The 26,629-nt window shown below is 40.0% G+C and overlaps 1 protein-coding gene across 1 annotated transcript in view; it reads right to left on the bottom strand.

Moving 5' to 3' along the window:
* Positions 1-714: 714 nt before the first annotated feature.
* Positions 715-26,629, bottom strand: part of CLVS2 (clavesin 2) — a 41,698-nt gene continuing 15,783 nt past the window's right edge. The window contains exons 3-5 of the mRNA XM_081187923.1: positions 14,326-14,436; positions 11,822-12,042; positions 715-7,706 (exon numbers count right to left, since the gene is read on the bottom strand). Of these exons, the coding sequence (XP_081044049.1) occupies positions 7,619-7,706; positions 11,822-12,042; positions 14,326-14,436 (420 nt within the window). The 3' untranslated portion in view covers positions 715-7,618. The remainder of the gene's footprint in view (positions 7,707-11,821; positions 12,043-14,325; positions 14,437-26,629) is intronic.

The raw sequence follows: 26,629 nt of genomic DNA, 5'->3' as shown, positions 1-26,629 counted from the left end.
TGATTCTCAGTACTGTCAGAAAAGGAAAAAGCCATGAAAATTAAGACAAAATCAAGATGTCCTGAGCCATTTTTTTCATCAAAGCTTTATTTTGACAAAATTGAAGCCATCCTTACTAATTAGCTTCAGTTGTTTATTTTTGTTCAAATATATATTGTTTATATAAACAGTGAAAAGGTTTGTTACAACTTTTCAAAGAGTCTTGCGCGAATAAATGAATATGAAACATTCTATTCCATGTACTTAATACTGATCAGTTTTGGCACAAATGTAGTACAATAAATATACGTTCTTCCCAGTCAGTACAGTGAACAAGAAAAAAGATCTCTCTCAGCAGAACTCTCATTAGGAACATGGATTTGGTCCAATTCCCAGATTCAATCACAATACAATTTTACCCTGTCAGTTTCATAGGGAGGGTCATTCTTATAAATGTGCCTGCTATTTAATATCGCCTCGGGGCACCTGGCAGGCCTCAAGCATTTCCTAATGTGATAAATACCACCTGGCATCATGTGGAGGTGCATTTTATAAGAACAGTCACCAGGTGAAATTGAAAAGGTAATGTCATTATGTGGTAACTTTCTCGTCAAAAACGAACATGGGAATGTGGTCGCTGCCTCATCTGAAAACTGGCTGGCTTTTAATAACACTGGAAAATAATCAGTTCCATTTCCCTCTCTGAATTAACCATCCAGTGTTTCCTTTTTAAAAAAAGATGATTCTTTCTCTTTCAAATCCAGCATGTACAGCTCTAGGTAATTTGGCTGCAATATGGTCTACACAAAACCATTGTAAATTGTTGGCATCATTCGCTTTCCATTCTTAACCCCATCCTAGTCAAAAATGTCACATGAACAGGTAGCACAGACATAAAACACAAAAGAGAGTGACTGAAAGGTGCTTCTGACTGCAATCCCATATCCACTAACTTGGGAGAGTAAGCCCCATTGAGTTCAACGAAGCTTACTTTTTAGTAAGGTATATGAAGGATTGTGCTGCACATCACACAGAGACCAAAAGACATAATGTTAGATGTGTATATAAAAATAGCACAAATGCCAGTGCTATTAGTAATCTTCTAATCACTACAGACTAGCAGTGCTCAACTAAGAGTATGGACAAGTCATCCAACATTTCCTCTGTGAAAACATTTGCCTGATTTGCACCATTTTTCGACAGAACAGTTACCCTGAGGTGCATTTTCCCTTTTTTGTGATGACGTTTCCACCATCCTTATGTGATGGGCCAATGATTAATGTTTCCTACAATTTTCTAGGGTGTTGTTAATTCTCAATCGGACCACGTGGAGCAATTTCAGGAAAAGAATTGGGAAGTTACCAGCTTGATTTTTTCCACCAGCCTCAAACATTAATTGGCAAAGAATACAGATCTGAAATCTGCATGCATAGGCCTCAGTTTCTATTTTTCACCTGAAGAACGGTGACACAAACAACAACAAAAATCTTGATATAATGCCAGCACAATATGATAAGCAATGCTTTGTGCATCTTTACATATCTAACAGGCACTACTATACACATTAATATGGCACTTTACAGTACATCTCAAAGCTTTAAAAGAAATGACATCTCATTAGCTTGATTTCATGTTAACATACTTATGCTTAATATTGTCATCCATGTTAATGCCATATCAGTTGCTATCAAGCATCTAATCCAAAATAAAACCACAAAACTGCTGGCTGTAGTTTCTGCCTCTGGTCTCATAATCTTCTAACAAATCTTAGAAGCCTGTTGATGGCAACAAACCAAAAGGTATTCTTAGAAGCCTGTTTTTACTGAGATTTGGCATGAGCCAGTCAAAATTCAGATATTTCATTCAGGACAGTAAGCATGTACTTAACTTAGGCTGAAATGTGACCTTGTTTCAAGGGGTTTAGTAAACCCTTTGCTACACATAAACTAGATGTGGTAATAAAAACAATGGCAACGAAGTCATGATTTGCACTGAGATTTAACAGTCACAACCCAATAGAGCTACAGTCCCTAACACAGCTGCCACCCACATATTGGTGGTGACCAATGTTGATGGAGGGTGTGGCGGCAGGATGGCACATTTGCATATCTGCTGGGGACCACCACTGCGGGGGTGGAATCATTGCCATGGCAGAGGTCCCAGCTGTGCCCTGAGGGGCAGAAATCTACCATTCTCTCCAGAATGCTTGGGGTTATTAAAAACCACAATAATAGAAGCTTAGCTAGAACTGGAAAAGGTACCACCAAGACCAAGAGGATGCCAGAATGGGTAACAAGCAGTCAAGGAAGTAAAATGGAAATGTTGTCGAAATGAGAACAAAAAGGAATGCAAACTTTGGCAAAAGAAATGCAAGTAGACAATAATGGATGGAAGGAAAATAATAATTTAAGAAGCATGATGTTGAAAATGCTAAACCCAACAATCCCCAAGAAGAAAAACACCAGGAGCAGAGAGGTAATTGGATGTTTAGACAGCAAAGGAGTCAAAGGCCTGCTAAAATAGGAAAAGGAAATCATAGAGAATCTGAATGAATTGTTTGCATCTGTTTTAACTGTGGGAGATGTAAGGCACATCCCTGTGCCTGAACTAACTTTCTCGAGAAGGGAGTCAGCATCTGAGGCAGTGGTGACAAAAGATGAAGTCGTAGGCTTTACTAAGAAATAAAATGAACAACTCACTGGGTCAGTGTGGAATCCCCCCAAGAGTTCTCTCAAATGTGAAATTGCTGGTCCTGTAACAAAAATGTGCAGCATGTGTTCTTATGTGAGATTTAGGTGTTGAACCTCCAGACCATGGCTGCTCCGTGATGTGATATTCAAAACAATCACTTTGCCAAGGATCTAGCTCTCAGTATGTTTTAGTTTATAATTCAGGCAAACATGTAAAATAGAGACAGGAGGTTCCTAAACTGCTTCTGAGGTTGTACCCAAGGATGGCTCAATTGAGTAAGATTTTATCATGTCCTATATTCCTTTAGATCACCGCTATCAAAGGGGCTGGCTTTCTCATTTAAAAGACTTTTCCTACTGGCATCATAAGCCTTCTTGGATTCATAAAAGGAGGAAGCCTGCTTAGGAATAAGCTATTAATTTCCCTCACCCACCTCTGAAAATCTGCTGCTGAATTAATTTGTGGCTATGGGACATACAGTGCGCCTAGAATCTGCTGGTGCTCTCTGAAGACCCGATTTTGTACAGCAAGAGTACTTCCTTTGGAACATATCAGTTTATTTTCAGCAAAATATGGAGGTTGAATTATGTAAAACCATGGTGTTACCTCCTGAGAGGACTATCTGAGTGTTCATTACAGCAATAGCTGAATTAGACATCGGGATGCATTTCAGAAACTGCACATAGAGACAAGAATTCAAATGCAAAAATAAAAATAAAATGAACCACTTAGTATACAGAGGTTTCATGAGGTAAGATTGATTTTTCCTTTATGAAGTTTCATGAAGATTGCAAAAATAAGAACCTTTAGAAATGCCAACCTATACCCACTTTCTATACCCAATATCCAATGAGTACACCTGGATGGGATTGTGCTGTTAAAAGTCAGTTACACCGCAATTCTAACCATGACTACTCAGAGGTAAATCCTATTGAATTCAGCTGGGTTTATTCCCAGGTAAGTGAGGCCAGGATAACAGCCTTAATGAAATTCAGCTTTTGTAAAGTGGAATTAATAAAGCTATGCTCAGTCACACCAGCAGCAGTTCTGTCTGTGTACATTCAGAAACTGTCAACTGTGGCTTAAGCACCACTGACTTGACTGAAGCTTAAATATGGAGCATGTTAACTCTGGGCAAATTAGTTCTGACACTGCAAGAAAAAATGTCTTTTTATTGCTCTAAATGAGAGTGATTCAACCTATGAAATAGACCCACCTATAATCCATTTCATGACAGCATATATATGGAAGGAATCATGGGGACAGGCCCTAGTGATACAAAACACAGTATTTGAGGCTGGAATTCATTTATCCCCCCCCCCCTCAGAAAAACCCTCGGCTTTCTGAATAAAAGCTTTTTGCCAGAGAACAAGGATTTATAGGGAAACAGATGGTGCCCTGATATGCATATGGTCCTGAAAGGATAGCTCCTGTAGCCCATAATGAAGTGAGCAGGCTCTCCCACTCAACAAAGCCTTTGCTTAGCTCTTTCCCTACTGCCTCAGCCAGGATATTATTGTACAATGAGAAACTGACTGTAGCATAATTCCAGAGCTCCTGGAGCTTCCTATCTCTATCAACTTGTATGTATTTGGCAGATCTCAAATCTTAAGACTTCGGAGCGACTAACATACCATATGACACAACATCTCCCGACTCTAACCACCAGAAAGATCATTCATTCACCACCTACCCAGATCTATGTACACAACACAGTTCAAGATGTACCACAAATGCCATTATTCATTTCACACATAGAATTTCGGAGCCATGCATTATATGTTGCTGCCAATCTGGTTTGATGAAATGGCATAATAGGTGAGCTGATCTCTTAACTGGATTCCATAGGCCAATTGGCAGACCAACACTGTGCTATAAAGATGTCTGTGAGCATGACATGAAGTCTGGCAACATGAACCCCGCTCTATGGGAATCCCTTGCAGATGACTGCAGTGCCTGGAGGCAGGCAGTCAAGTCATGTATCCATAGCATAGGAGAAATGATCTCTAGGAGGATCACAGAGAGAAGAAACACCATGGTGCATCTGCAACAGAACAACTGGATCTCACCATCTGCCCCAGCTGCAACAGAGAATGTCTCTCCCGCATCAGTCTCTACAGCCACAGTAAGTGTTGCAACCTGCCAACAGTTTGATCTCACCAGTAAAGGAACCCTCGTCCATTGTCTCCCAAGACAGACAGGTGCCAACTACAGGTGTGTTTCATTTTTCTTTTCAACACCAGACTCTTTTTTTGTGTGCTGCACCAAGACAGAGTCCTCTTGTCTGGCACTGCTACAAATGTCTGCACCTGCAGTTAAGCTTATCCACTATAGAGCTAAGAACAAATTACCATTTCATTTTGCCTAGCATGTTTTCTGTTCCAAATTGTCTAACTCTTATCAGTTTGGAAGCATAAGGATTCCAATCATTCAACAGCTTGCTCATTCCTATGGAGCCATGCAAAAAGGTATTAGTGCTATACAGGAAACTTCTAAAGTTAGAGACCCAAGCTTCAATTGAGAAAGAACACATATCTAATCAAATTACTCCATGGGAACTGATGTAGAGCCCCATGGAGAGACATGCAATGTTCTTACTGCTGATGTTGCTAAAGGTGCTGCAGCTGTATTTCTAGGAAAACTCTGAGGCTGCAGTCTTGTGATAAGTTAGGCTGCTTACTTACCACCAAGGGTCAAACCAGATACAGTTGCTGGTCCTGGCACATATGCTAGATAGCCTAGATTGACCATGGCTGCCTGTTAAGTGTTTATTCAATGAGGTGGCCCAAGGGCAATTGATATCATACAATAGGCAGTCATTATTTTAAGACCACAGCCTTCAACTTAAGATCTCTGGATGTGATAAGCATAGGTATTGTTAACTACAAGCCATTCCTGTCAAAAACAGATCCATTTTGGTTAATGCATTCATCATAGTGTTCCCACCATGAAGGTTTCCCTGCTTAATAGATAGGTTGCTTATTTACCATGTTATTAGGATGATGAATGCTTCAATAATGTAACCAAGCATAATGCTCTAGCCTGCAAAGAACACTATTGTCATAGTTTAAATAAGGAAAAGTAAAATTAAGCCAAATAAGAATCTCTTAACTGAGCATCCAGCAGTGCATTAAGTGGTCTAGAATACACTACAGCCTCACATCATTTTAGCACTACAGTGGCTTGCAGTGGAAATCAATGATAGCAGACATGCATATGGTGTCTCAACAGAGTATCTGAATTACACAAAGACAGTACAGGCAGAATGTATTTTAATTCCTCTTTCCCAAAAATTATCTGAAGGTTTTCTCTGAATGGTATGGAGGTGATTTAAAACAAACAAGTCATTCTACTGTCTTGAAACTGAAGATTTTCAATAGGAACACAATCTGTCGCAGCATTAAGCCTGATCTTAGGCATCTTAAATATCCAATAATTAATTCCAATATATTTCTTCAGAGCCCTTAAGAGTTCAGTAGTAACGTTTTGGTTTTTTTTGCGAGAAAGAGATCTTGTCATTCCTGTTCAAGTGGCATATTAAATTCTGATGACAGAGATCTGTATAGTTGTAGGGTACATTCTTGTCTTGATGTACGGCGAAAATACACAAGCATATCAGCACACATCAAAGATGAATATATACCCCTAAACTACAGCTGACCGTGTTCAGTCCACTTTAGGGACTGTTTAGTCTTTTGAGGTAAAAATGTATTTTCTGTCTAATATGGCACATGTTTCATCTACACAATTACATCACAAACAAAAGATGGCCTTAGCATGGTATTGTACTACACCGTACTTTTAACAATTAAATCTTGCTCAAAGTAGGATGCGGTACTTAATTTTTTACTATGTTAACGATGACATTGTCTTAATATACAATCTATAATAAACTCTAAGCACACCAAATAGGTATGATTTGTTTTTATAAATCCTTGATTACATATACTTATCTACCAATGACACTTTATATGTAGAGAGTGGTAAAAATATATAGATATGTATTCAGACTTCAGTTTTGTAAGGTTTAGAAATGCATCAATCTGTTGCTGCTGAGTATTATGTGTGGAATGCTGAGCATTACTACAAATGATCCAGTCAAGGATTCAAGTTCTCAAATGGGGACTGGATAAGAGGCAGATGCTTTCTTTGAGACCCACCTTATGCTCAGGACCCAAATGGGTCTCAAAACCCCAAACTTAGTATTAAAAGATTAAAAACCAGTTGTCTTATATGCCAAAGAAAGGTGCTTGGCTCCCTGTGTCTATACCTTCTTTCTTTCTTTCTTTCTTTCTTTCTTTCTTTCTTTCTTTCTTTCTTTCTTTCTCTCTCTCTCTCTCTCTCATATGGTTTCTAGTTTCCATCATGAATCTCAGCAATGTCTGTGAAATACAATCTGATTGACAGGTAACATCACACCAGTTACAATGATGTCTACAGGACCCTATATCTTCTCGTTTAAAGAAAAAAATGTTTGAACAGAATAAAGCAGTCCATATGAAAGGTGTAATATGGCTTTGTATAAAAAGGATGAATGTTACTTAGGTCTGATTTCTTTCTTTTTTCTCAGAGTGCTTTTTGTTCTTTTACAGTGCATTCAACTGGCATGTTTTAATAGCCACTCTTTTTTCCCCCTTTCCTGTACTACATCCCTACCATTACTTACAAATGCAGAGAGAAGGAATAGACTCTATTTACAAACAGGTTGGCACTTAACAGAATATATTATTGATATTTGCTCCTTTTCATCTTCTTCCTTTCCACCCTGTTTTCCAGCCCAGGGCTCGCATGTTCCAGGCTGACTGGCAAAACCTGCTGCCTCATTATGTTATGCTACATTAACATGAAAAATAGGATTCCGGCTGGTACACATTCTCCTCCCAATGGTTTGCTTGTTGCCGAAAGGCAATACCTTCCACCCCAATTCATGTTCGATGCTCAGACATTGTTAGTCAAGAGAAAGCAAGGGCTGCATGTTTTCTTCTTCATTTTTATCCATGCGCTTTAACACTCCAGGGTCCACAACTGACTGAGACCTGTGGAAAAAAGTATTTATTTTTTTTGAGGAAAAGCCTGATATTAAAACAAATGAAAGTAGACTTCACTTATTTATTTATTTTTTAAAAGCTAGCCAGTATCCAGAAAATTGCTTGGGAAATATGGTGTGATACCTACAACCAGTGTATATTTAATATTTAAAGATGTACACCTCTTCTCCACACACTATATCAGGGGTGGGGGACCTATAGCCCTCCAAATGTTGTTGGAAATCGATGCTCATCAGACGCTGCTAGCATGGCCAATAATAATAAAATTGTCATTATTAAGTTACAGATGATGGCAGCTATAGTCCAACAACGCCCAAAGGGCTACAGCTTCTCCATACTTCCTCTAAAGAAAGCTGGAAAACTTTTCTCAGGACAGATTCAAAATGTATTTTTTTGAGGTTTGTCACCCCAGAATGCTACCCTGAGATACAAATTCTGTCTACGCTAACAGATAAATCACTTTCAATCATTATTTTACACTAACAAAGAATACATTTTTTTGGTCATCCATGTGTCATTCTCTTGATAAAACTGATCCACTCACCAAAGAGAACAACACTGAATTCTCTATATCAGGGATCACCAAGATGTGGACTACAACTTCCATCAGCCCCAGTTAGAGTTGCCAATGGGTGAAGATGCTGGGACTTGGAGTCCAGCAACATTTGGAGAGCACTCTGTTGGGTACCCTCAAGTTTACATGATCACTTACTCCATGATAAAAACATATAGAAGTTAAGGGCTTCTGATCTTGCACAAATCAATGAACCTCTTTTAATTCACTTCAACGTCCAATTTGCTCATTTTGGATACAGAAATAAGTCAGGTGTTGAAATAATGTGAGAAATATTAGTTATACAAACGGAATTGAATTGATTGGTGGGTGCAAGCAGAAGGCATCTTGAGCAACCAACCTTTCTCTTCCTCTGCAGCCCCCTGTACCCACAAAGCCCCTCCAGCAGGTCAGTGGGCTCCTGTGTGGTCTGGGGCTGCACCAGGAGGGGACATCACCCAAAACTGGGCAAAAGTATCGTGTTCCAGGTGAGGCAAAAGCATCTCTACCAAATAGGCAGCAGTCTGCCCTCCAGCAGAGAAGAGACAGTGTTCCAAGTAAGTAATTCCAAGCACAATTGAGCTAAATTCCCTTCCGGTCTTTTGTGTTTCAAAAGGCCTTATTCCTGAACACAGTGCACAGATGTCTATAGGGGCATGTGTCCTGAGCGAGGGCAGAGACATCAACTTAATTCACAGGATAGGAGCTACCTAGTAGAAGTGAAACTGCTATGGATCAAAGTGGACAAACCGCCCTGAGCTCTTGTGATGAAGGACAGTATATAAATCCAAAAAATAATAAAAATAAAAATAAAATACTGACTGTAGAAATATCAGATTAAAAAAAACCCACACATATCTGAATTCAATGAATCTTACGAAAAAATAGGTTTACTAGCTATTACTGAAGTCAAGCAAGGATTTCCATGCATTTGTGCTAGCAGTAAGGTAAAAATGTCCTGTTACTGAGGAAAGGGGATTAGATTTCATACAAAGTCTTGCCAGCTGCAAGCTGCTGGCAGTGGAATATTTCCAACACACCATCTGGCTAATAATGCTCTGAAACTGGCACCGCATGCTACCTAGAGGCCCTACTTGGCCTTTTCAAGAGGAGCATTAGCAGGCACCCAAAACAGTATTTACCCCAAAGCCATGGAGCAGAATGATTCTTGGCTGAAGCAATACATGCGCCAGCTTCTTGAGATTAACTTGACCACTAGCCGAGGTGCAACAGAAAAGCTTAATCTACTTGACTAATGAAACAAATTGTTTGTAGATCTCTGGTGGATGGCTTGGAAATGCCCAAGGAGGATATTAAAAACATGAGCGGGTGGATGAGCTCAGGCTGTGGGCTTAGGAAGAAAGGATTCAAACAGATACTTTGGGATAGTGACACATGGCACCCCTTGCACTTGAACTTAAATGGACTGGCAACCAGCCTGCACTAATATTTCTGACAAAACAAAGGGAAACATGTCACCCTATTATCACTGAGCAAGGACAGTTTCCTTCAGCAAAGCTGGTCAACTAGCAGAGAACAAAGCTTCAGAGTTCATGCAGCTACATTCCATTAACATTTTTTTCATCCGAAAGAAACTGCAGTCACTGGAAATGCAATGCTGTTTTTTCTCTAAAGTCCTCCCTTCAAATGTAATTTAATATTTGTTACTGATGTTGCAGAATTGGATGGCTTCAGATCTCAGCATAATAATGTAGTCACATATGTAGTTCCTAACAATACTGTCTAACCTGTTATTGACAGGTTATTTCTCTGGCACCTAAATTTCTGAACTCCGTAGCACACAGCGTGGCTTGCACAGGTGTATGAGCAATGTCTGACAAGTTGGGCATATCTCGTTGGACTTGCTTTGCTGGATTCGTGTTTCAATTCCATAGCTTTTGTTCTTCCAGCATAATGCCTGAAGGGGGAATTCACTTGGCTCCCCCATGATAATATCTGATATCTGTGTCCCAATGGGTTGTCCTCCACATCTGGAATCACACAACACTCTGCAGGGCTGGTATGAAAGTACCATGACTTGCAATAACTTCAAACCATCCCGCCTGCTCCCTTAGATCAGAAGGAGAGGCCATCCTCTGTGTCCTGCTAAGTGTGGAAGCACAGCTGTGTGGGGCAAAAGAGGAATTCCTTAGTGGTGAGCAGCTGGAGCATGAAACGTGGATGGAGAGAATTCTGACTGGCTGTCAGACTACCAGGTAGTACGAGCAAAGGGAAGGGGGGAAGGGAACTAATTCCATCCACCCACCCAGTTCACTGGCAGCTCTAGCAGCCTGGACACTGATGAGCTGTGGCTACTGGGAAGAGAGATGAGGTGTGTCCGCTGCCAATTACTGGACAGCCCACCTATAGATCTGTAATAGGATATCACTGATTTTGTTTGTTGCTGGGATTGAGATTGCTTGTGAGGGGGCTTATCGCAATCTCTTGCTGAGAGCTTGACTTCGGGGAACAATAGAGGGGCTGCTGCCATAAACACACCCCTTTGTGATCAGTGTGTAGGAGACAAGGCGTTTGCTGCAGTATGGTTCTGTTTGTAGGTATTTCTATTGAATCAATGTCCTCTTGTTTGCTGGGATTTGTATTTCAATCAGTAGAGTAAATGATTATTGAGGCAATATGTGCACAGGGGTGAGGGTGAATGTTTAGCCTGTGTTTTAGCTGCTGTTTTATAATTGTTTTCTAATTACCTATGATCATGTGATTGTTGATTTGTTAATGGTGTTATATGCCTTGGTGGGGTCAGCTCTAAATTGCCCAGACATTGTAATTGTAGCCTATAGCTGTGGCTGTTCTTTATTGTTGGTAAGCCACGTTGGGACTCCTTTGAATGGAAGGTTGCATAGAAATACATAGTCAATCAAATCAATGAAGTGCATTTGGTCCCTGTCCATCACTACTTTCTGTTCTGGCAGGCTTTTATTATATGAGGCAGACAATATTTTTACGATCTTTTTAAACTGCTGACCCTCTCTCTTTGTATTTTACATCATTAATGAAAATGTAATGTTCTATGTTGCAAGCTGCCTTGAGTGGAGTTTTCTTTTTCCACTTCAAAATGCATTAATACAAAACAACGAATGTTACTGCATCAATATGCATTACAGTTTAATGGAATGGCTAAATTACATAGGGGAAGCACCACAGCTCATGCTTTGCATGCCAAAAATCTCAGATAAAATTCCTGATATCTCCAAGTGGATAAAGAATACTGTTTGGAAACCTGCTGCCAGACAGTATCAACAGTGATGAGCTAAAGGGACCAACACTATGACTGAGTCATGGCAGCTTCCTATGTTCCTAGGAAATCATATGCTACTGTCCTGGCCCTCAGCAGAAGTCATTCAGTCTAGAAAATCAACTACATGAGAGATAGCTACTGACATGCCCTTTAGAACTTTGTGGACTCTGACTCCCATCAGCCCTATCAAAGCATCGTCAATGGTCAGGAATTGTAGTCCACCCAAAAATCTGGAGGGTATCATTTTGTCTACACCCTTCTTTTCTGCTTTAACAGGCCAGACTAACTTACCGCTTCATGGATTTGGGAGACAGGTCCTTTTCGACTTCTTTTGCAGAAGTGTTGTACGAGTCCGCACTGTATTCGCTGTCGTCGTCGTATTCGTGATCAAGCAGCGTTCTTGCCCACGTGCCCATATCGTAAGGCGGCAGCATTCCACCAAATTCAGAAGGCAGAATCTCAGGGTGGATTAGCTGGTGCAGGCTGTTGAGGTTATTTCCATGGAGAAATATCTGTTAAAAGGATGAATCAAAGACATTACAAGCCACCACCTTCAGTGGATATCAGTCTTTCCTGACACAAGGCAAATCCATGCAGGGTTTTCAAAAAGCAGCTATGTTGGGGATGTCTGATGTTCAACGAGGAAAAGTTAAAAAAAAATCCCACTAGTGCACGCATCTCATTCTATGGATCCTAGCTAATAAATGTATGTGTGTAATGTGTATGTATTATATGTTCTGCTAAACTCTAAGGAATGTTGCATTTTAGGACCACTTTAAGGTTTCTAATTTATTAGAAATCATGCGTACTGGATTGTAGCCAGTGCAATTAGAAGTTCACATACCTCTTCCCCATTGTAGCCTCTTGTGCCCACTGAAAAGCTTCTCCAAGGGCAGGCATTCTCAAGTATGGCCTGAGGTGTGGGGCAGGAGGGTACAAAACGGAAGGAGGATTGCCAAAATTAGGTTGAAGTAGCTAGTGCAAGCAAATGGTTGCAAAAATACTTCTTGGTACAAGTGGACTTCCATTCACACAGCACTGGATACAAACCCGCAGTGCAGAATTTTAAAATTCGGACCACTTCCAGTGCATCTCATGCCGGAATAAGTTTCATGCAGCTGACACTTTGTGGCAGAAGCTGAAGGGAGAATGCAAATATATCCAGCAAGATGGCTTTTCAGTGTGTGTGTGTGTGTGTGTGTGTGTGTGTGTGTGTTTATATTAAAAGAATAGGCAATCATAGGTTCATAAGTGCCCCCAAATATCCCCAAGCATATTTTCCAGACTAAAAAATAAAAAAAAATTGACATATGACCGAGAAACACTACAGTGTTTTTGGAGAGAAAAACCCAGAATGAGTTGGATAACACAGCATCTCTGCTTGTCAGAAATCTAAGATAAACCACAGCACCCCGCCAGGGTCTTTTTAAATATCCTACTGAGCGGGATCTGTGATGTGTGTCATGGAATTTATTTCTTCTTCCTTCATCAAATTCCACTTGCTCTGACTACAGCAGGACACCGCATTTTGCTTCTAGATAGTTAGTAGCTGCCATCTAGCTAGCCTTTGCATGTACCCTCAAGGGCTCCAGCATGTACAGTGGAACTTTCTTTTCTTTCCCTTCAAAGAATAGTGCTACTTAGCATGTCATTTCAAGCTGCTTTTGAATTTCCTATGGATTTCAAAGGCAGCGTATAAATGTGGTGCAAGAGTTGTTCTTGGGGAAAGGATGAAAAAAAGCCCTAACACATACAGTATGAGTGGGTTTTCCTGCTGGTGTACTTTCCTGGAGTTTGATTCGTGTCCACATCAAACAAATTGGTACTCTGGACTGATGAAAATGGGCAATGAAAACACAGAGTGCTGCAGTAATCAATGCCCCAGAGTCCAACCACCATTTCTCTTTTAAACCAGCAGGTCAGATTTCCATTTATGACTCTTGTGAAAATGTACATCACCATATGTTAAAACACAGGTGTCGTATTTTTGTCTAATGTTAAGTTGACATGAGCCATTCATGACTTTATAACTTTGACTAGTCAGCATAGTATTCTGTACCAGCTGATACTTCTGAATATCATCTGCAGAGATGATATTCAGAAGTATCAGCTGGTACAAAATACTATAGTCCAGTTATTGATGGGGTGCTTCCTGGGAGTATTTTACTCCAATGCTTCACATTTTGGCTACTTATAGCATTATGCAGCTGCAACCAACATAACCAAGATTTGTGAAAATGTACCTCCCCATAAATTAAAACACAGGCAATTTGATTATGTCCCATTTCATGACAGCTTCTTTATTAACTTACACACAGCATTTTTAAACTATGCTTAATGCATTAGGTTCAGAACATTTTAAAGCACTGTAAAACTTATAAAATCGGGGCTAGCTTTGATTGATCAAGGAACAGTGTTTGAAGGTGAATTTATTTAGTCTCTGTTATCATCTGGATGCTAAAGTCTATTAGTATCAATGTTTCATCTCTTACATAAAATATATTTACAATTGTTCTTACTCTTTAAAAAATATGATTACTGAATTACGATTTTGCAAAGCTTCCTAATATCTTGGAAGTTAAAACTCTTAACAGAACAACAGAAGCCATTCCCCATTGGCACATTGCATGATGAAACAAACATAGTATTAGAATGAGTGAACGTGTTTCATAAGGAATTTATTTCAATACTAGGGGCACTGCCTCTGCTGCTTGTGTTGTTTGCCAATCAAAGTGATCAATCTAGAAACAAAGAACAATTTTGCAAAACCATGCAAACAAACAAGAGAAAAATACCCTTTTCCTTGTCTTTTCCTTCAAAAATGGCCGTATAACTGTATAGAGGGCATGGATGTACCATGGTTGATTTACAAAATGAATTCCTCCGAAGCGAGCTGGAAAACTGTCCTAGGATATAATATATATAAAAGATGGTTAGTGGACTCATCACAAAGTGTACCCTCACACAACCTTGTACAGTAGGTTTGGCTGAGATTTCAGCTAGTGCGATCATGCTTGAATGCGAATCTGAATCCAGACCTTTTCACTCCAAATCCAATATTCTATTGGCAATTATCACACCTAAGTCATTTAATGCAAGGCATTTGAATTCTTTATCCTAAAATGTAGCCACGTTGTTTTAAACATAAAAGGCAAAGAACAAAAGTAAGGTGATATTTAAAGAATGGAATTCCAATTGTTCATTTCAGGATAGCAATAACCAAGATGCCCAATTTCCTGTCAGTAACTCTTTCTCAATCTTTCAGATAAAGAGATGGCAATTTTGCCTGCTAGGTAGCAGTTCAAATATGTTCATTCTAGATACAAGATTTGCCATCTAAAGTTGTTTTCCCCCTCCATGTACCCAAATTCACTTTCGTTTATCTTTTATGAATGAACACTATTCTTGTTTTATATATGTTGTTAGCTGCCTTGTGAGTCTTTGATTGGGGAGGGGGAACCTATAAATGTTTCAATAAATTAACACAGTAGTTTGTCCCATTCCTCGGTCTAACAATTCTATATTTGCTTTCCTATGTTATAGATTATTAAAAGAGATGAGGGATTTACAGGTAAATACTTACTCAGTACTCGCAATACATCATAAAGCTGAAACTACATTATGTATTCTTTAAATGTGACTGTAGAATATTTATGAACCTCTGTCTATGCTGCACACTCAGAGAGATTTTTCTATAAGAAATGTAGGGAGAAAGCTTCTCTGCTGAACTGCTTTCTAAATTGGTTTTGGCTGTTTCTCTACAGGCGGCTATTAAAGAAACATGAAAGAATGGAAAATGTAACAGTGCAAACCAATTTTACAAGCAATACTTGACTCTGCTGCATTACTTGGCATCTCACAGAATCTGTGTACAGAGAGGCAGGTTTCTAATGATTTTGTTAAAACCCTGGAATGTTGGGTTTTCATATTAAAATGCAAGATCCAAGGCCTCGTTGTTGCAAAAGAAAAAAGGAAATCTTGAAAACGTAACCTAGGTGAACCTTTCTATCTACGTTCCAGTCCATCTATCCCTCTCACTTTTTTTTCTCTCAGGCCATGTATACACCTCTCCCTGTGCACACAATTATCCACCCTCTCTGTAGAATCATAGACTCTGTCTACAACATCTTTCCAAGTTATCACTTAAAGCACATCCTTCTCTCAACATATTGTAGTTTTTGTATTAATTTTAAGCAGCAAGAGAAATGCTGTGATTTTGTAAGTTTCAGCAGAGCTTTGATGATCAAGAATATCCTTTCTGGCAGGTTCCAAGTAATAAATTCAGTTATTTAAAGATTTACGCTTCAGTACAGGCACACACACCCCGACACATGTTTGACTTACGTGCAACAGCAAATATATGCAAAGCCAGGAAATAAGTAAATAAATAGGTTTAAACTTCAAAAAAGGCATGGAAAGGGCAAACACAGCCTGAAAACAGCAAGAAAACAGCTAGCAATCCCAGGAACCTTTGCAACTGCAATCCCACTTTGGGGTACTGGGGTCTACCCCCTTTGTCGTTATTTTCACATCATCCTCCAGTGATGAGGAAGGCTGACAGACATCTTTGCCACCATTCATGCCAGTTTGGTAAGTGCTGCTGGTTTTTAAAGGGGTTTTCAATAGTTTTCAGAAGTTTAGAGCGTGTTTTCAGGCTTTTCAGATGGTGTTCGCACTATACACAATTCTGCATGGTACCTGGGAACGTAACCCCCACATAAGTGGGGAGACACGCCTATATACTCCCCCTCAACCCAATGTGCATTTCCATACATTACTGCTATGCCCAGCTCCTGGGATATGCTCTTAAACTTTATTTATTTATGTCACATTCTCCTAGCAAGACTGCAATCCTAAACTAATCAGGAGGAAGCTGCATTAAACTCAGTGGGTCTTACATCCAAATGAAGATGTTTAGGCTACCACTATAATAACCACATCAGTGAGTGTAAAAAAAGTCTGATTTATTTTCACAACAACACAGTGAGGTAGACCAGACTAAGAGGTAGTGTTGTTCCTGGCAAAGTGGGATTATTTTAAAAGCAAGATTTGTTGGCCGGTTAATAAAAAAAGAATGCCTTGTGTCCCTTAAGTAAAACACTGATAAAATCAACAGACTTCAAAAACAAGTAGACATAAAATTATCAAAATATAAATAAAATTAACAGACTTTTAAACGAATATATATAAAGATCTATCATACGCAAATATACTAAAAACATGTATACATAGATATCAAATACAGTATACATGAATATCTATTATATACAAATATACACTAAAAGATCTATTCCTTGCTGGTGCAGAACAAATTATATTGTGTGTAAAAGATTAGAACCTTATTTACCACATCTGCATGCAATATTCTAGTTGTACTTCACTAGCTCTTAAGGAAATCATACAAGTCATTGTGCAAAGGAACAATGGACTTTTTCCTAAACTTCCTGCTAAGAGATTCAAATGTTTCCCTTTTCAGCTCAACATCTTCTGATGGTGATTTCATGATTTCATTATATATTGCCCTTCCTCACATGGGAGCCCTCATATATAAACCCTTCACCCACTTTCTAAATGTGGAGCAGACACACTTAAATGTGAAATTTTCCTTGATTCCTAGGAATGCCTTGCTTTTTTTATTTTCAGCAGAAGTTTAAAATGTGACTTTTATTATCTTCTTGAATCATCCACCTATCTCTCTCTCTCCCTCCCTACAGAACACCTGAGTTGCAGAATGCATGGTCAGCAAAACAGGAAAAGCTACCTGGTGAGAGTATAAAACAGCAGAATCAGCCGTTTGATGCAGTAAGGGTCATCAGTCTACAAGTGCTAATCTTCACATGTGGTTTTTCTTTTTTCTCCTGAAAGCAATGTGGTACTTTGAATAAAACCCAGAGTACCTGTATCTTTTGTTCCTATGGCAGCTTAATGGCTAGTTTATTGGATTTTCTGTTTTCTATCGATACTAAAAGCTGTGGATACAAAATCACACTGGTGATGATGACGGTGTAGACTCCAGCAGTGTTCCCGAATTGTTTTAAACTCAGAGATGGCTTGAGGAATCCACGATGATGACTCATGAAACTGACCAACAGATCATTTCTCTGGAGTTACGTTCCTGTGCGCATTGCAGTTCCAAATCAGAAACTCATTCAGCTTCGTGAACTTTTAAATACGGGTCCACTAAATCCCCAAGCTAAAATGCCACATAGCTCGTCACTGCATATTCCTAGGATGAGAGCACACTTCTCCCCCTGTTATTTTACAATATAAAGTTGATCTGTGATTGACATGACCCTAGAATGACATAACATGCAGCTGATGCCTTCAGATTGGGGGGGGGGGGACATATCAATGAAAGAAATGGAAAAATCCAGAATCTAGGAGTTTAGTTGGAGGTGTCAGATCTGTTCCTGTTCTACAATCCCCTCAGGTGTACAGCTGTTGCTACACATTTCATTAGCTATGGATCACACATTTCATTACTGATGAATGAGGTTTTATAAGTTGGAAAGCTGATTCATGTGCTTCATGATATTGATAGATCTGCAAGAAAAAAACTGCTAATTTTTTTAACCTCACCTTTGTTCAAAATGAAGTCTTCTGAATAAACCAACTAGATTTATCCACACCTCCTGACGTTTCTGTGGGTATGCCTTTTCATGTGCCTCCTTTTATAAGAAAAAGCTCCTCAGCTCAAGGTTCACCAACCAGATGCCCTCTGCATGTTTTGGGTGAGAACTCCCATCACTACAGGTTGGCAAAGGCTGGTAGCCTGAGGACCCAACCAAAGGAATGCCCCCCATGCCGTCATAATTGAAGGGCTAAGCTTTCTGGGAACCATTTTAAAGTAAATACAACAGATGAGAAAAACGGTTCTGCTTAGAGGCAAGAGCAATATGAAGAAGTGGCAAGAAACCATATAAGAGGGGGCTACCCTTGGGAAAGCCCTTCCGAGTGAGCTAAGAGAACCCCCACAGAAGGAATCTACCAAAATCATTTTTCGCTGCGATACTCGCCAAGGAGGCAATTATGAATGGGCATAAAGGCCAGGATGACACTTGGCAGGAAGTAAGAGCAGCAAGAAAGGAACCTCACTTGTTTACAGAGAGATAAATAGGAAGCACAAGTCTCTGCAGATTTTGCTCTCAGCAGTGAAAGCAGTATTGCTTCTGCAAGGAGGGAAATACCCAATAGACTCCAGGACAGAGTATGTAAGATAATATTGCAGGGATTTATGGGGTAGGGGTAGTACCTCTGGTGGAGGTACATGCCATGCTCCTTCTGGGGTAGTTTGTCTGCTTGGTCTCTACTCAGCTCTCATCGGTGGCCCCTAGAAGCTGTCAGCATGCAACAGTGGCTACACCCTGGGAAATGGCTTTGACTGGCCAGCTAAAGCAGGGTAGCTGATGGGTCTCAAACCGTGGATAAGTTAGGAACTTCCCCTGCATGCAAAGACAGGCTCCGGTAGATTGAGCGGGCAACACCAATAGCTGCAAGAACTGAAAGTCCCCACCTTCCCACTGGTTTCTAAGACCCCTCCCCCAGGTGCTTCCCCAACAACCTGAGGCTCTTTTGTCTTGTCTCTCATGCTCCACACTCTTTATTCCTCTCCGTGTTCTGGAACACTGGAAGGGAAGGGAGATGGTCACAGCAGGAGACAAAAACTCCCTAGCTTCTTCAGTCCTGCCCCCACTCTTCTCCAGCCTCCGCTTCTGGACTGCACTCCATCTCCACCTTTTCCTGTTCACTAAACCCTGTTACCTCTTCATGTTTCCGACACCTCCTCCTCCCAGTCTGCCCCCTCTTTTCTCTCTGACCATTCTTGTCCCACCACCAATCCCCTGGCTCTGAGCCTTCTTCCACTGGGGGTTCCCTTGGAGGTTCCCCAGCTGGTACCTCCCACCACTCCTTTGCATCCAGCCTGCCCATGACATCAAGCGAGTAGGCTCAGGGGCAGGGAGGACTGGGGAGTCTATTACTGGGGGTGGGGAGCCATCAGAGTCCAGGACAAAGAGCAGAGTTAGCAGAGAAGCAATGTCTGTATTAGGAGAGCAAGCCAACCCGACCATCACAGAAAGCATGATGTCAGTTGAAAGAAGTGCTCAGATAAATGAGGCGTTGGAGATGACAGCTGAAGCTCTTCAGGATCTGCAAGGGCAACTATCTTCAACTGACCTGCTAGAAGACAAAAGCTAGGGGCATTCCATCCATTTCAAGATGGAAGAACATTTGTGCTTTCTTTATGAAGTTCCTTAGAATTTTTCTCTTGGTTCTGAAGTAAGAAAAGTTAATACCCCAAAGACGATGCAAGAAATGGTAAGAGGTGGCAGAAGTCAAGGAATTGCTGTGAATTTGGTGAGATAAGGGAAGACCCATTGAAGTCAGTGGGCATGATTAATGTCAGTGCATTCATTTCAGTGGGTCTATGTGAGTATGACTTAGTTGGATACAATCCAGATAATGAATTACAGCAAAACTGCAGATGCTGAGGAGAAGGAGAACAGAGCAAATACTTCAGGCCACAAAATAAATTGGAAGCATCAGATAAGAATCTAGGAGCAGCTGTTTAAAGCAGTATCATTAATGGGAAAGGCAAACAAAAAATGCAACATCTAGTCCTAATCTCTACGCCACCCTACATAAAAATTGTGACATGATCTCCAGACAGTTAAAGGGGTGGCTCTGGATAGGAGATGCACATCATTTCAGTGGGGCACAGATGAACATCTGAATGTGAATGGAGCTGGTATGTATTTTGCTAAACACACAGGGCTGAGGCACAGTATATAAATAGATAAATGGTGCCTTCCAGTTGCTACTGCACACCCGACACACCCTGTGTGCATGCCCATGCTAGGCATGACCCTCTGTTCTTACAGTGGTTTTCAGGGTTGTTGCTTTTTGAAAAATTCATTCTGCTTTTATGAAACTATAAGCTGCCTTGAATGTCATGTCTGACAGGAAGATGGCACAGAATGCCTTAAAATAAATAACATTACCGGAGCTAGATCAATGCCAAGTGTGCAACAAAAAGATTTGCACCAGAGTGCTCCTTAAAGGGATCTGCGAGCTCAAGCTCCTCTTAAATAAATGGCATCTGCGGCATCAGCATTCCCAGAGGATGAGGCTTTAATCCCAGAATGAGAATTGCCATCTTTTCACTGAACAGTCAAGAGCCGCCCTTGGAGAAAAGAGGCATATTCTCACCAGCTGCAGGCAGCCTCCGTCAGTGAGGCCATATGACAAGCAGAGGCACAATCAAAACTGCTCTTGCTTGATGCAAATTGACTCTGCTTATGCCGATCTGCCATTGACAGAGGATGCAGGTGCTGAGACAGCCTAGAGATCATGTCACAAAAAAAGTCATTTTCACACCTCCGTACAGATACACAGACAAAAGGAGCCAGCAATCAAACACTTGAGTGAGTCAATAACAGGTGCAAGGTCACATGGTTGGCGGCAGCAGGGTGTATTCAGAGCAAATGCCAGACAAATTGCTGAATCTAAGGCAATGTTGGCTGAAACTGTCTTCTTATATAAAGGGGGATTTAAAGCAGTGATATTTTTTTTGCCCCAAACAATCAAGACTTGAGTAAATTGACATGTTTTATTTGGTGTTTATTAGTCATTTGATATAAATTTAAGGTGACAGAATAAGGACTGTATAAAGTTAATATTTCCCTTCTGCACCGAAGGCACATAAAATCCATTTATGGTTGCAATTCTGCACACCATACTTAGTAAAGAATTGATGCTAGTAGTATCTACTAGCAATTGTACAGGGTACTGATCCACTCCCAACTCACTTGAGCCATCCCTTTCAAATATCCAAGGAGAAACAAGCTACCTACTGCTGGAGTTTCCTGAAATAATTTATTGTCAAACTAATGTTTGCCAAGTACATATCCTCCATCTTGTAGGGGCATATCTAGAAGTAGTTTCAGCAAAAGTGCACTGTAAGCTGCAAATGCAGTATTATCTTTTTACTCCACTTAATGTTGGCAATTCAAAACAATGCAATGTTCTGATTTAATAGAATTAAAAAATAATGTCCCTTGTCTAGGCTTCTTCTAAGAAGCAAAAGTGCAACACATTTCTACTTCCATGACGCATATAAAACTGAAGTAGAATGAGATCATACAGCATTCTATGGCACCTTGTTAAAACCAGTAACAAAATTCTAAAAGGCTCTCAATAGTTTTGGATTGAAATTTTTGGAAAAGTAACCCTCAAAAAGTATCTTTAAAATTCAGCTTAGATTCCAGCTTGAGCTATTTTCTTTGGTCTAAAATTCCTCCCTTAGCTTCACATAAACAAAGTAATCTTTCTTTGCATCCTGAAGTTGTAAGAAAACCTGCTGTGTACTTTTTTCCTTTCTTTTTTTAAGGCAACTAGGAATGGTTGCATTTGCTTAATGGAATGAACAATGGGTCAAGAACTGTAAATTCAGCAGTGACTTATCACAATTAATAAATTGAAGTGAAATGCTGGCTATGCCCCAGATATGTGTACTTCTTTTGAAATCTTCAGAAAGGTCACGTTGATTGAAATCTACCATATTCCATGGCCTGTGCACAAATGATGTGATAAGCTAGCATTATTTCCGGCCACGTTTATTTTCACCTTTTCCCCTATATGTGACATGCTGTCACCTTGATCAACAAGGCTGAATTATAGAGAGCTGGTGAAAGTACTGTCCTGGGGTGATTCATTCTCTTCCAGCTACATGAGTCTATAATCTTAATGATATTAGCATCCTTAGCCTAACCATTAGATGGACAAAAACTGAAATTCCATGAATCAATCTGGGCCCCACAAGGAAGGAAGTTTACTCAGAATTTCTTGCCCTCATTCAAATTCCAGAAGAAATAGATATAAGGGCCTAGGTTTGGGGAAGATTTGTAGAAACTGCTTACTAGAATTCACAAGCATTCTGCTCATTTTCAGCAGTCACTTATTGACTCCAAGCCATGCTTGCTCTGTCCAGAGCCCTGGAGGTGCTGAAATGCACCAATCACAGAACTAAGACAGACTGATAGCTAAAGGCTGCTGGATGGTAACTGCATGCCCAGAAGACACAAACAGGCCATGTCCATTAGCCTAGTGATCCTGCAACAACTTTCCTGGCACACTGAACTCCCTGAAGCATTCAGAGTGGCCCGTTCTAACTGCTGACAGCAATTTGAACAGCACAGATTTTGTCTGAAGATCGTATCTGCAGCTGCACGCCTGAATTTAAAATGCACAGAATGCTGTCCCAGCAGTTTATTGCCTTTAAATCAGTAAACATTCAGAAAGTTGCACACTATTGATTAGACAGGTTTTAATGGTTGTTCTGGAGCTGTTATCGCCTGCTGTTTAAATACAGAATTACAGAGATTAGTAGCTGTTCCAATCTACTGTCTAAATGCCTGATAAATAATAAATATTAACAAATGCACACCATATAGCTCTTCTGACATTCAAAAGAAATCACCCTCTATTGTGGAAATATATACTGAAACTTGTTTGGAAGGAAAGGTGAAAAAGCACCAAGGGTTGTGTGTTTGCATCTATGCAATCAAACAGCATCACTTTATTCCAGCAGTAACTCCAACAATGTTATGTTTTACCTCATTACTGTCTATATTGCTAGCCAGCTCCCTACTGATTTGGCTGTGTGGAAAGTCCAGAGTAAGGTACTTTAATGCTGGACTAATTTACTGCTGTTGGAAAGTGCAAGTATGAATTCACCCTGAACTATTACAGATGCTGAACGTTCACTTAATTATGTTTAGTTTCTTCAAGCTCATTCACACAATATGAGCGTCATGCACTGTTCATTATCATAGGATTGCTTGGCTTTGGAAACATCATTCACAAATCAGACCATCACAGGAAAATCTAATCACAAAAATCTAATCACATTAATATATTGCCCATTAGTGAGGGCAAGTTTTTTAAGGGACAAATCTATCGCTTGGAGACACCCAAAGAGTAGTTGTGGAAAGCCCAGTGGTCAATCAATAAACAAAATTTTCAGGTTTTCTCAGTTGTTGTCATTTCAATTTGTTAAGTTTGATGAAAGTCGCAAAGTAACTGACATGAAAGAACCTCAGGCTAATGCTACATGCCAACTCACATAGATCTAATGGTGATCATCTTGAACCCTGTTCAGGGCTTGAATAGGTTGGTTGGATGGATGAACTGAATGAGCATGGTGGACGTGTGTAAGTGAGCAACATCAAATCATGGCTTCCTAATGTGTGTTCTTTAATATTTAGAGATGCACACCTGCCCTGCACACTATGTATCTTGGACAAGGAACCTGTGACCTTCCAGGTGTTGACTCCAACTCCCGCCAGCCTCAAACAATGATCACAGGTGACTGCAGCAGTAGACCACCGATATCTGGAGCACCACAGCTTCCTCATCCCTGCTATATATGTTTCCTGCAGGAAACCCCCATTGCAGCATTAGTGTAGGTGGTGCAAACATGACTGCTAGATATTGTATGAACAAAGAAGCTCCGAGGGAATGTTTGGAGACTGCCAAGCCTAAACATTGTCTTGGCACCATATCTGAAAGCAATGACCCTATGGATTCTTAATGATTTTTGAAAATAATTACCATCCTCATTTGGATGTCTGTACTGGAACTAAAGAGGATTGAAATATCTTGCATTTAGACAAGTTTTAAATTTACTCTAATCATGAAGGTTTTATACAGATATGGGTGGGGGTTGACCAAAAGCACCAATATCTAGGCTTAAAAGTGTTCATCCCCAAATGGACATGGATGGTTTTCATAATGCATATAACATGCATATAAAAAGTGTCCTGTGGCAGAACAAAAAGTATAAATATAAACATAATTTATAATAATTATACTCAGTAATTTGTACACAAAGTTCTCTCTCTGTTCGTCTCATGTGTTTGTGTGTGTGTCCACACACAGAATACCTCAACAGGTCTTTGAATGGGTTCTGCAACTCAAAAATAGAACTAAATACTGGATAGAACAAAGCTCCTTCAGCTTGTTTTTATTCACAGAAATAAATGTAGATATATAGCTCTTTGAAAACTATGTCATTTTTCAAAGCAGCAGTTGTTAAATGGAGGATGCTGACAGGTTAACATGCCCTTATATAAACTACATCATATATATGTCACACACAGAAAAACCCTCTTGTAGGAATCATAACATTTGAACGCAGAGTCTAAGAGCTGAAAGCTTAGACTGGGTCCACAAGATATTAGTAAATAAATAATACGGTCATTAAATAATTCTTCTGTTACACTTACATAAAGGTTTCCTTCAGTGCTACTCTCCTACACAAAGCAATAAAAATTATTGAGCCTTTTTGTCATCATAATGTGAGTGAAAGCAAAAGAAAATCCATCATTCCTATGGAGGAAAAAGAGGGATTTATTGTGTCCTTCATGGCCATGTTTCGAGGTGAATGGATATTAGAGGGAAACAATAAAATGCTGAGTTGTTGTCCAACCATCTATGTTTAACAGCACCAACAAATAAATATATTCTCAGAAAAAGAAGCAGTGGGGTACAGGATTGTAGCCGAAGACTTTTACCTGGAAGCAAGCCTGACTGAATATAAAAGGCCTTACTTATGAGTAGGTATGCATAAGGTTGTACTCTAAAACAACAAGCAAGTACTTAAGAATTGTGTCCAGTGCTGAACATGCATAGTTCTATTTGCACAACAGGACTCTCTCTTTCTCTCCTCTCTCTGTGTGCCCCCAAAACAGGTTCTGAAGGGTCTGCCTATGCTCTGGAGAAGATTTTGAGAGGAAAGGAAATGCAGAGGAGAGGGACGACAGGAAGTTCTGTTGTACAAGCCGAGGTCTGTTGAGCAAGTGCAACTGTAGCATTGGATACAACCCTTAGCTATTTTCTCAACAATGAAATCTTATTTCCAGGTGTCACCTAATCTATGCATATTTCCTGGATTCTGTTGCTACCACTACATTTCTGCTCAGCTTCTTAAGCACTGAAGTCACAGCTCTACAAAGTCATTTCCCTGCTACAGATTTATATAATTTCTGCTCCACCAAGTCCATCTGCAATCTATTCGACTGGCTAATTTGAAACCACCCCCACCATGTAATTGTGGTAGGGTTGCCAACAGGCCAGAAAACAATTCAGTGTACCTGTCCTCCTCCTCCCCATTTCCTGAAAAGCAGTAGAGGAAAATAGCAATAAAACCCCAATAGTGCATTGTCTGATTGCTGCATAGTTTCTGACAGCAGGCCAAGCCCCCATCTATAAACCCTAACAGAACAAATTGAATGTTGCCGTCCTTCGTATTTTTCAAAGAAAATCAAACCAAACTTTGAAACCTATCACTCATTTTCTCCAGATTCCAGTTTTTCTTTTTAGAAATCAATATGCCTGAACGTTGCCTTTTAGGTCAAAGCTACAACAATTCTGACCTGCTTGCTTGCTTGATTTGGAGGAACTAAAAAAAATTTAAAAATCATTTCCTTCCCTACAACTGGTTACAAACTTTACTGTCAATTGAGAGAGGTCTCTGTGTGGTGCCCCCAGAGCAGCAAATCCAATTGTGGAAAGTTCATTAGGTGACTCTTTTTCTTCAGATGGCTAAGAAAATCCAACCAAAATCTGCTCTAGAACCAACATGAAGCCTCATCTGATCAATCATTTAGCAGTCAGGAAAGAGCAGGGGGTTGTTTGAATGGCAGATTACTTTTTTAAATTGTCTATTTTCAAGTTTTCTAATGTATCTTAAGAACCTACTGGCTGCCCTTTGGAAACATTATGAGTTAGAAAGAAAGAAAAGAAATGGAGCAATTTTGTTCACATAGTTCACAACTATTCGTCTCCCGCTTTAAGCATCTAAGATCTGTGTTTATTCTCCTGTACCACAATTTAATGCATGTTTGCATACTAACTGATCAAGGCTCACCATGGTAACTGTCAGCTTAAGTGAGGAACTGCTTGGCATCCAAGTATACAGAGAACTATGCTGATAACTGACAATATTTCCAGCATTACTCTGACATGATTTTCGTTGCAACTCAACATTACCTTAGACCAGAACTGCTAATTAGCCTGGCTTGAATAACAGCCGTTAATGTC

The sequence above is a fragment of the Podarcis bocagei genome (assembly GCF_964188305.1).
Source record: "Podarcis bocagei genome assembly, chromosome: 3".
Taxonomy (NCBI): domain Eukaryota; kingdom Metazoa; phylum Chordata; class Lepidosauria; order Squamata; family Lacertidae; genus Podarcis; species Podarcis bocagei.
The sequence above is the reverse complement of the archived record's forward strand: the minus strand, read 5'-3'. Positions and strand labels throughout refer to the sequence as shown.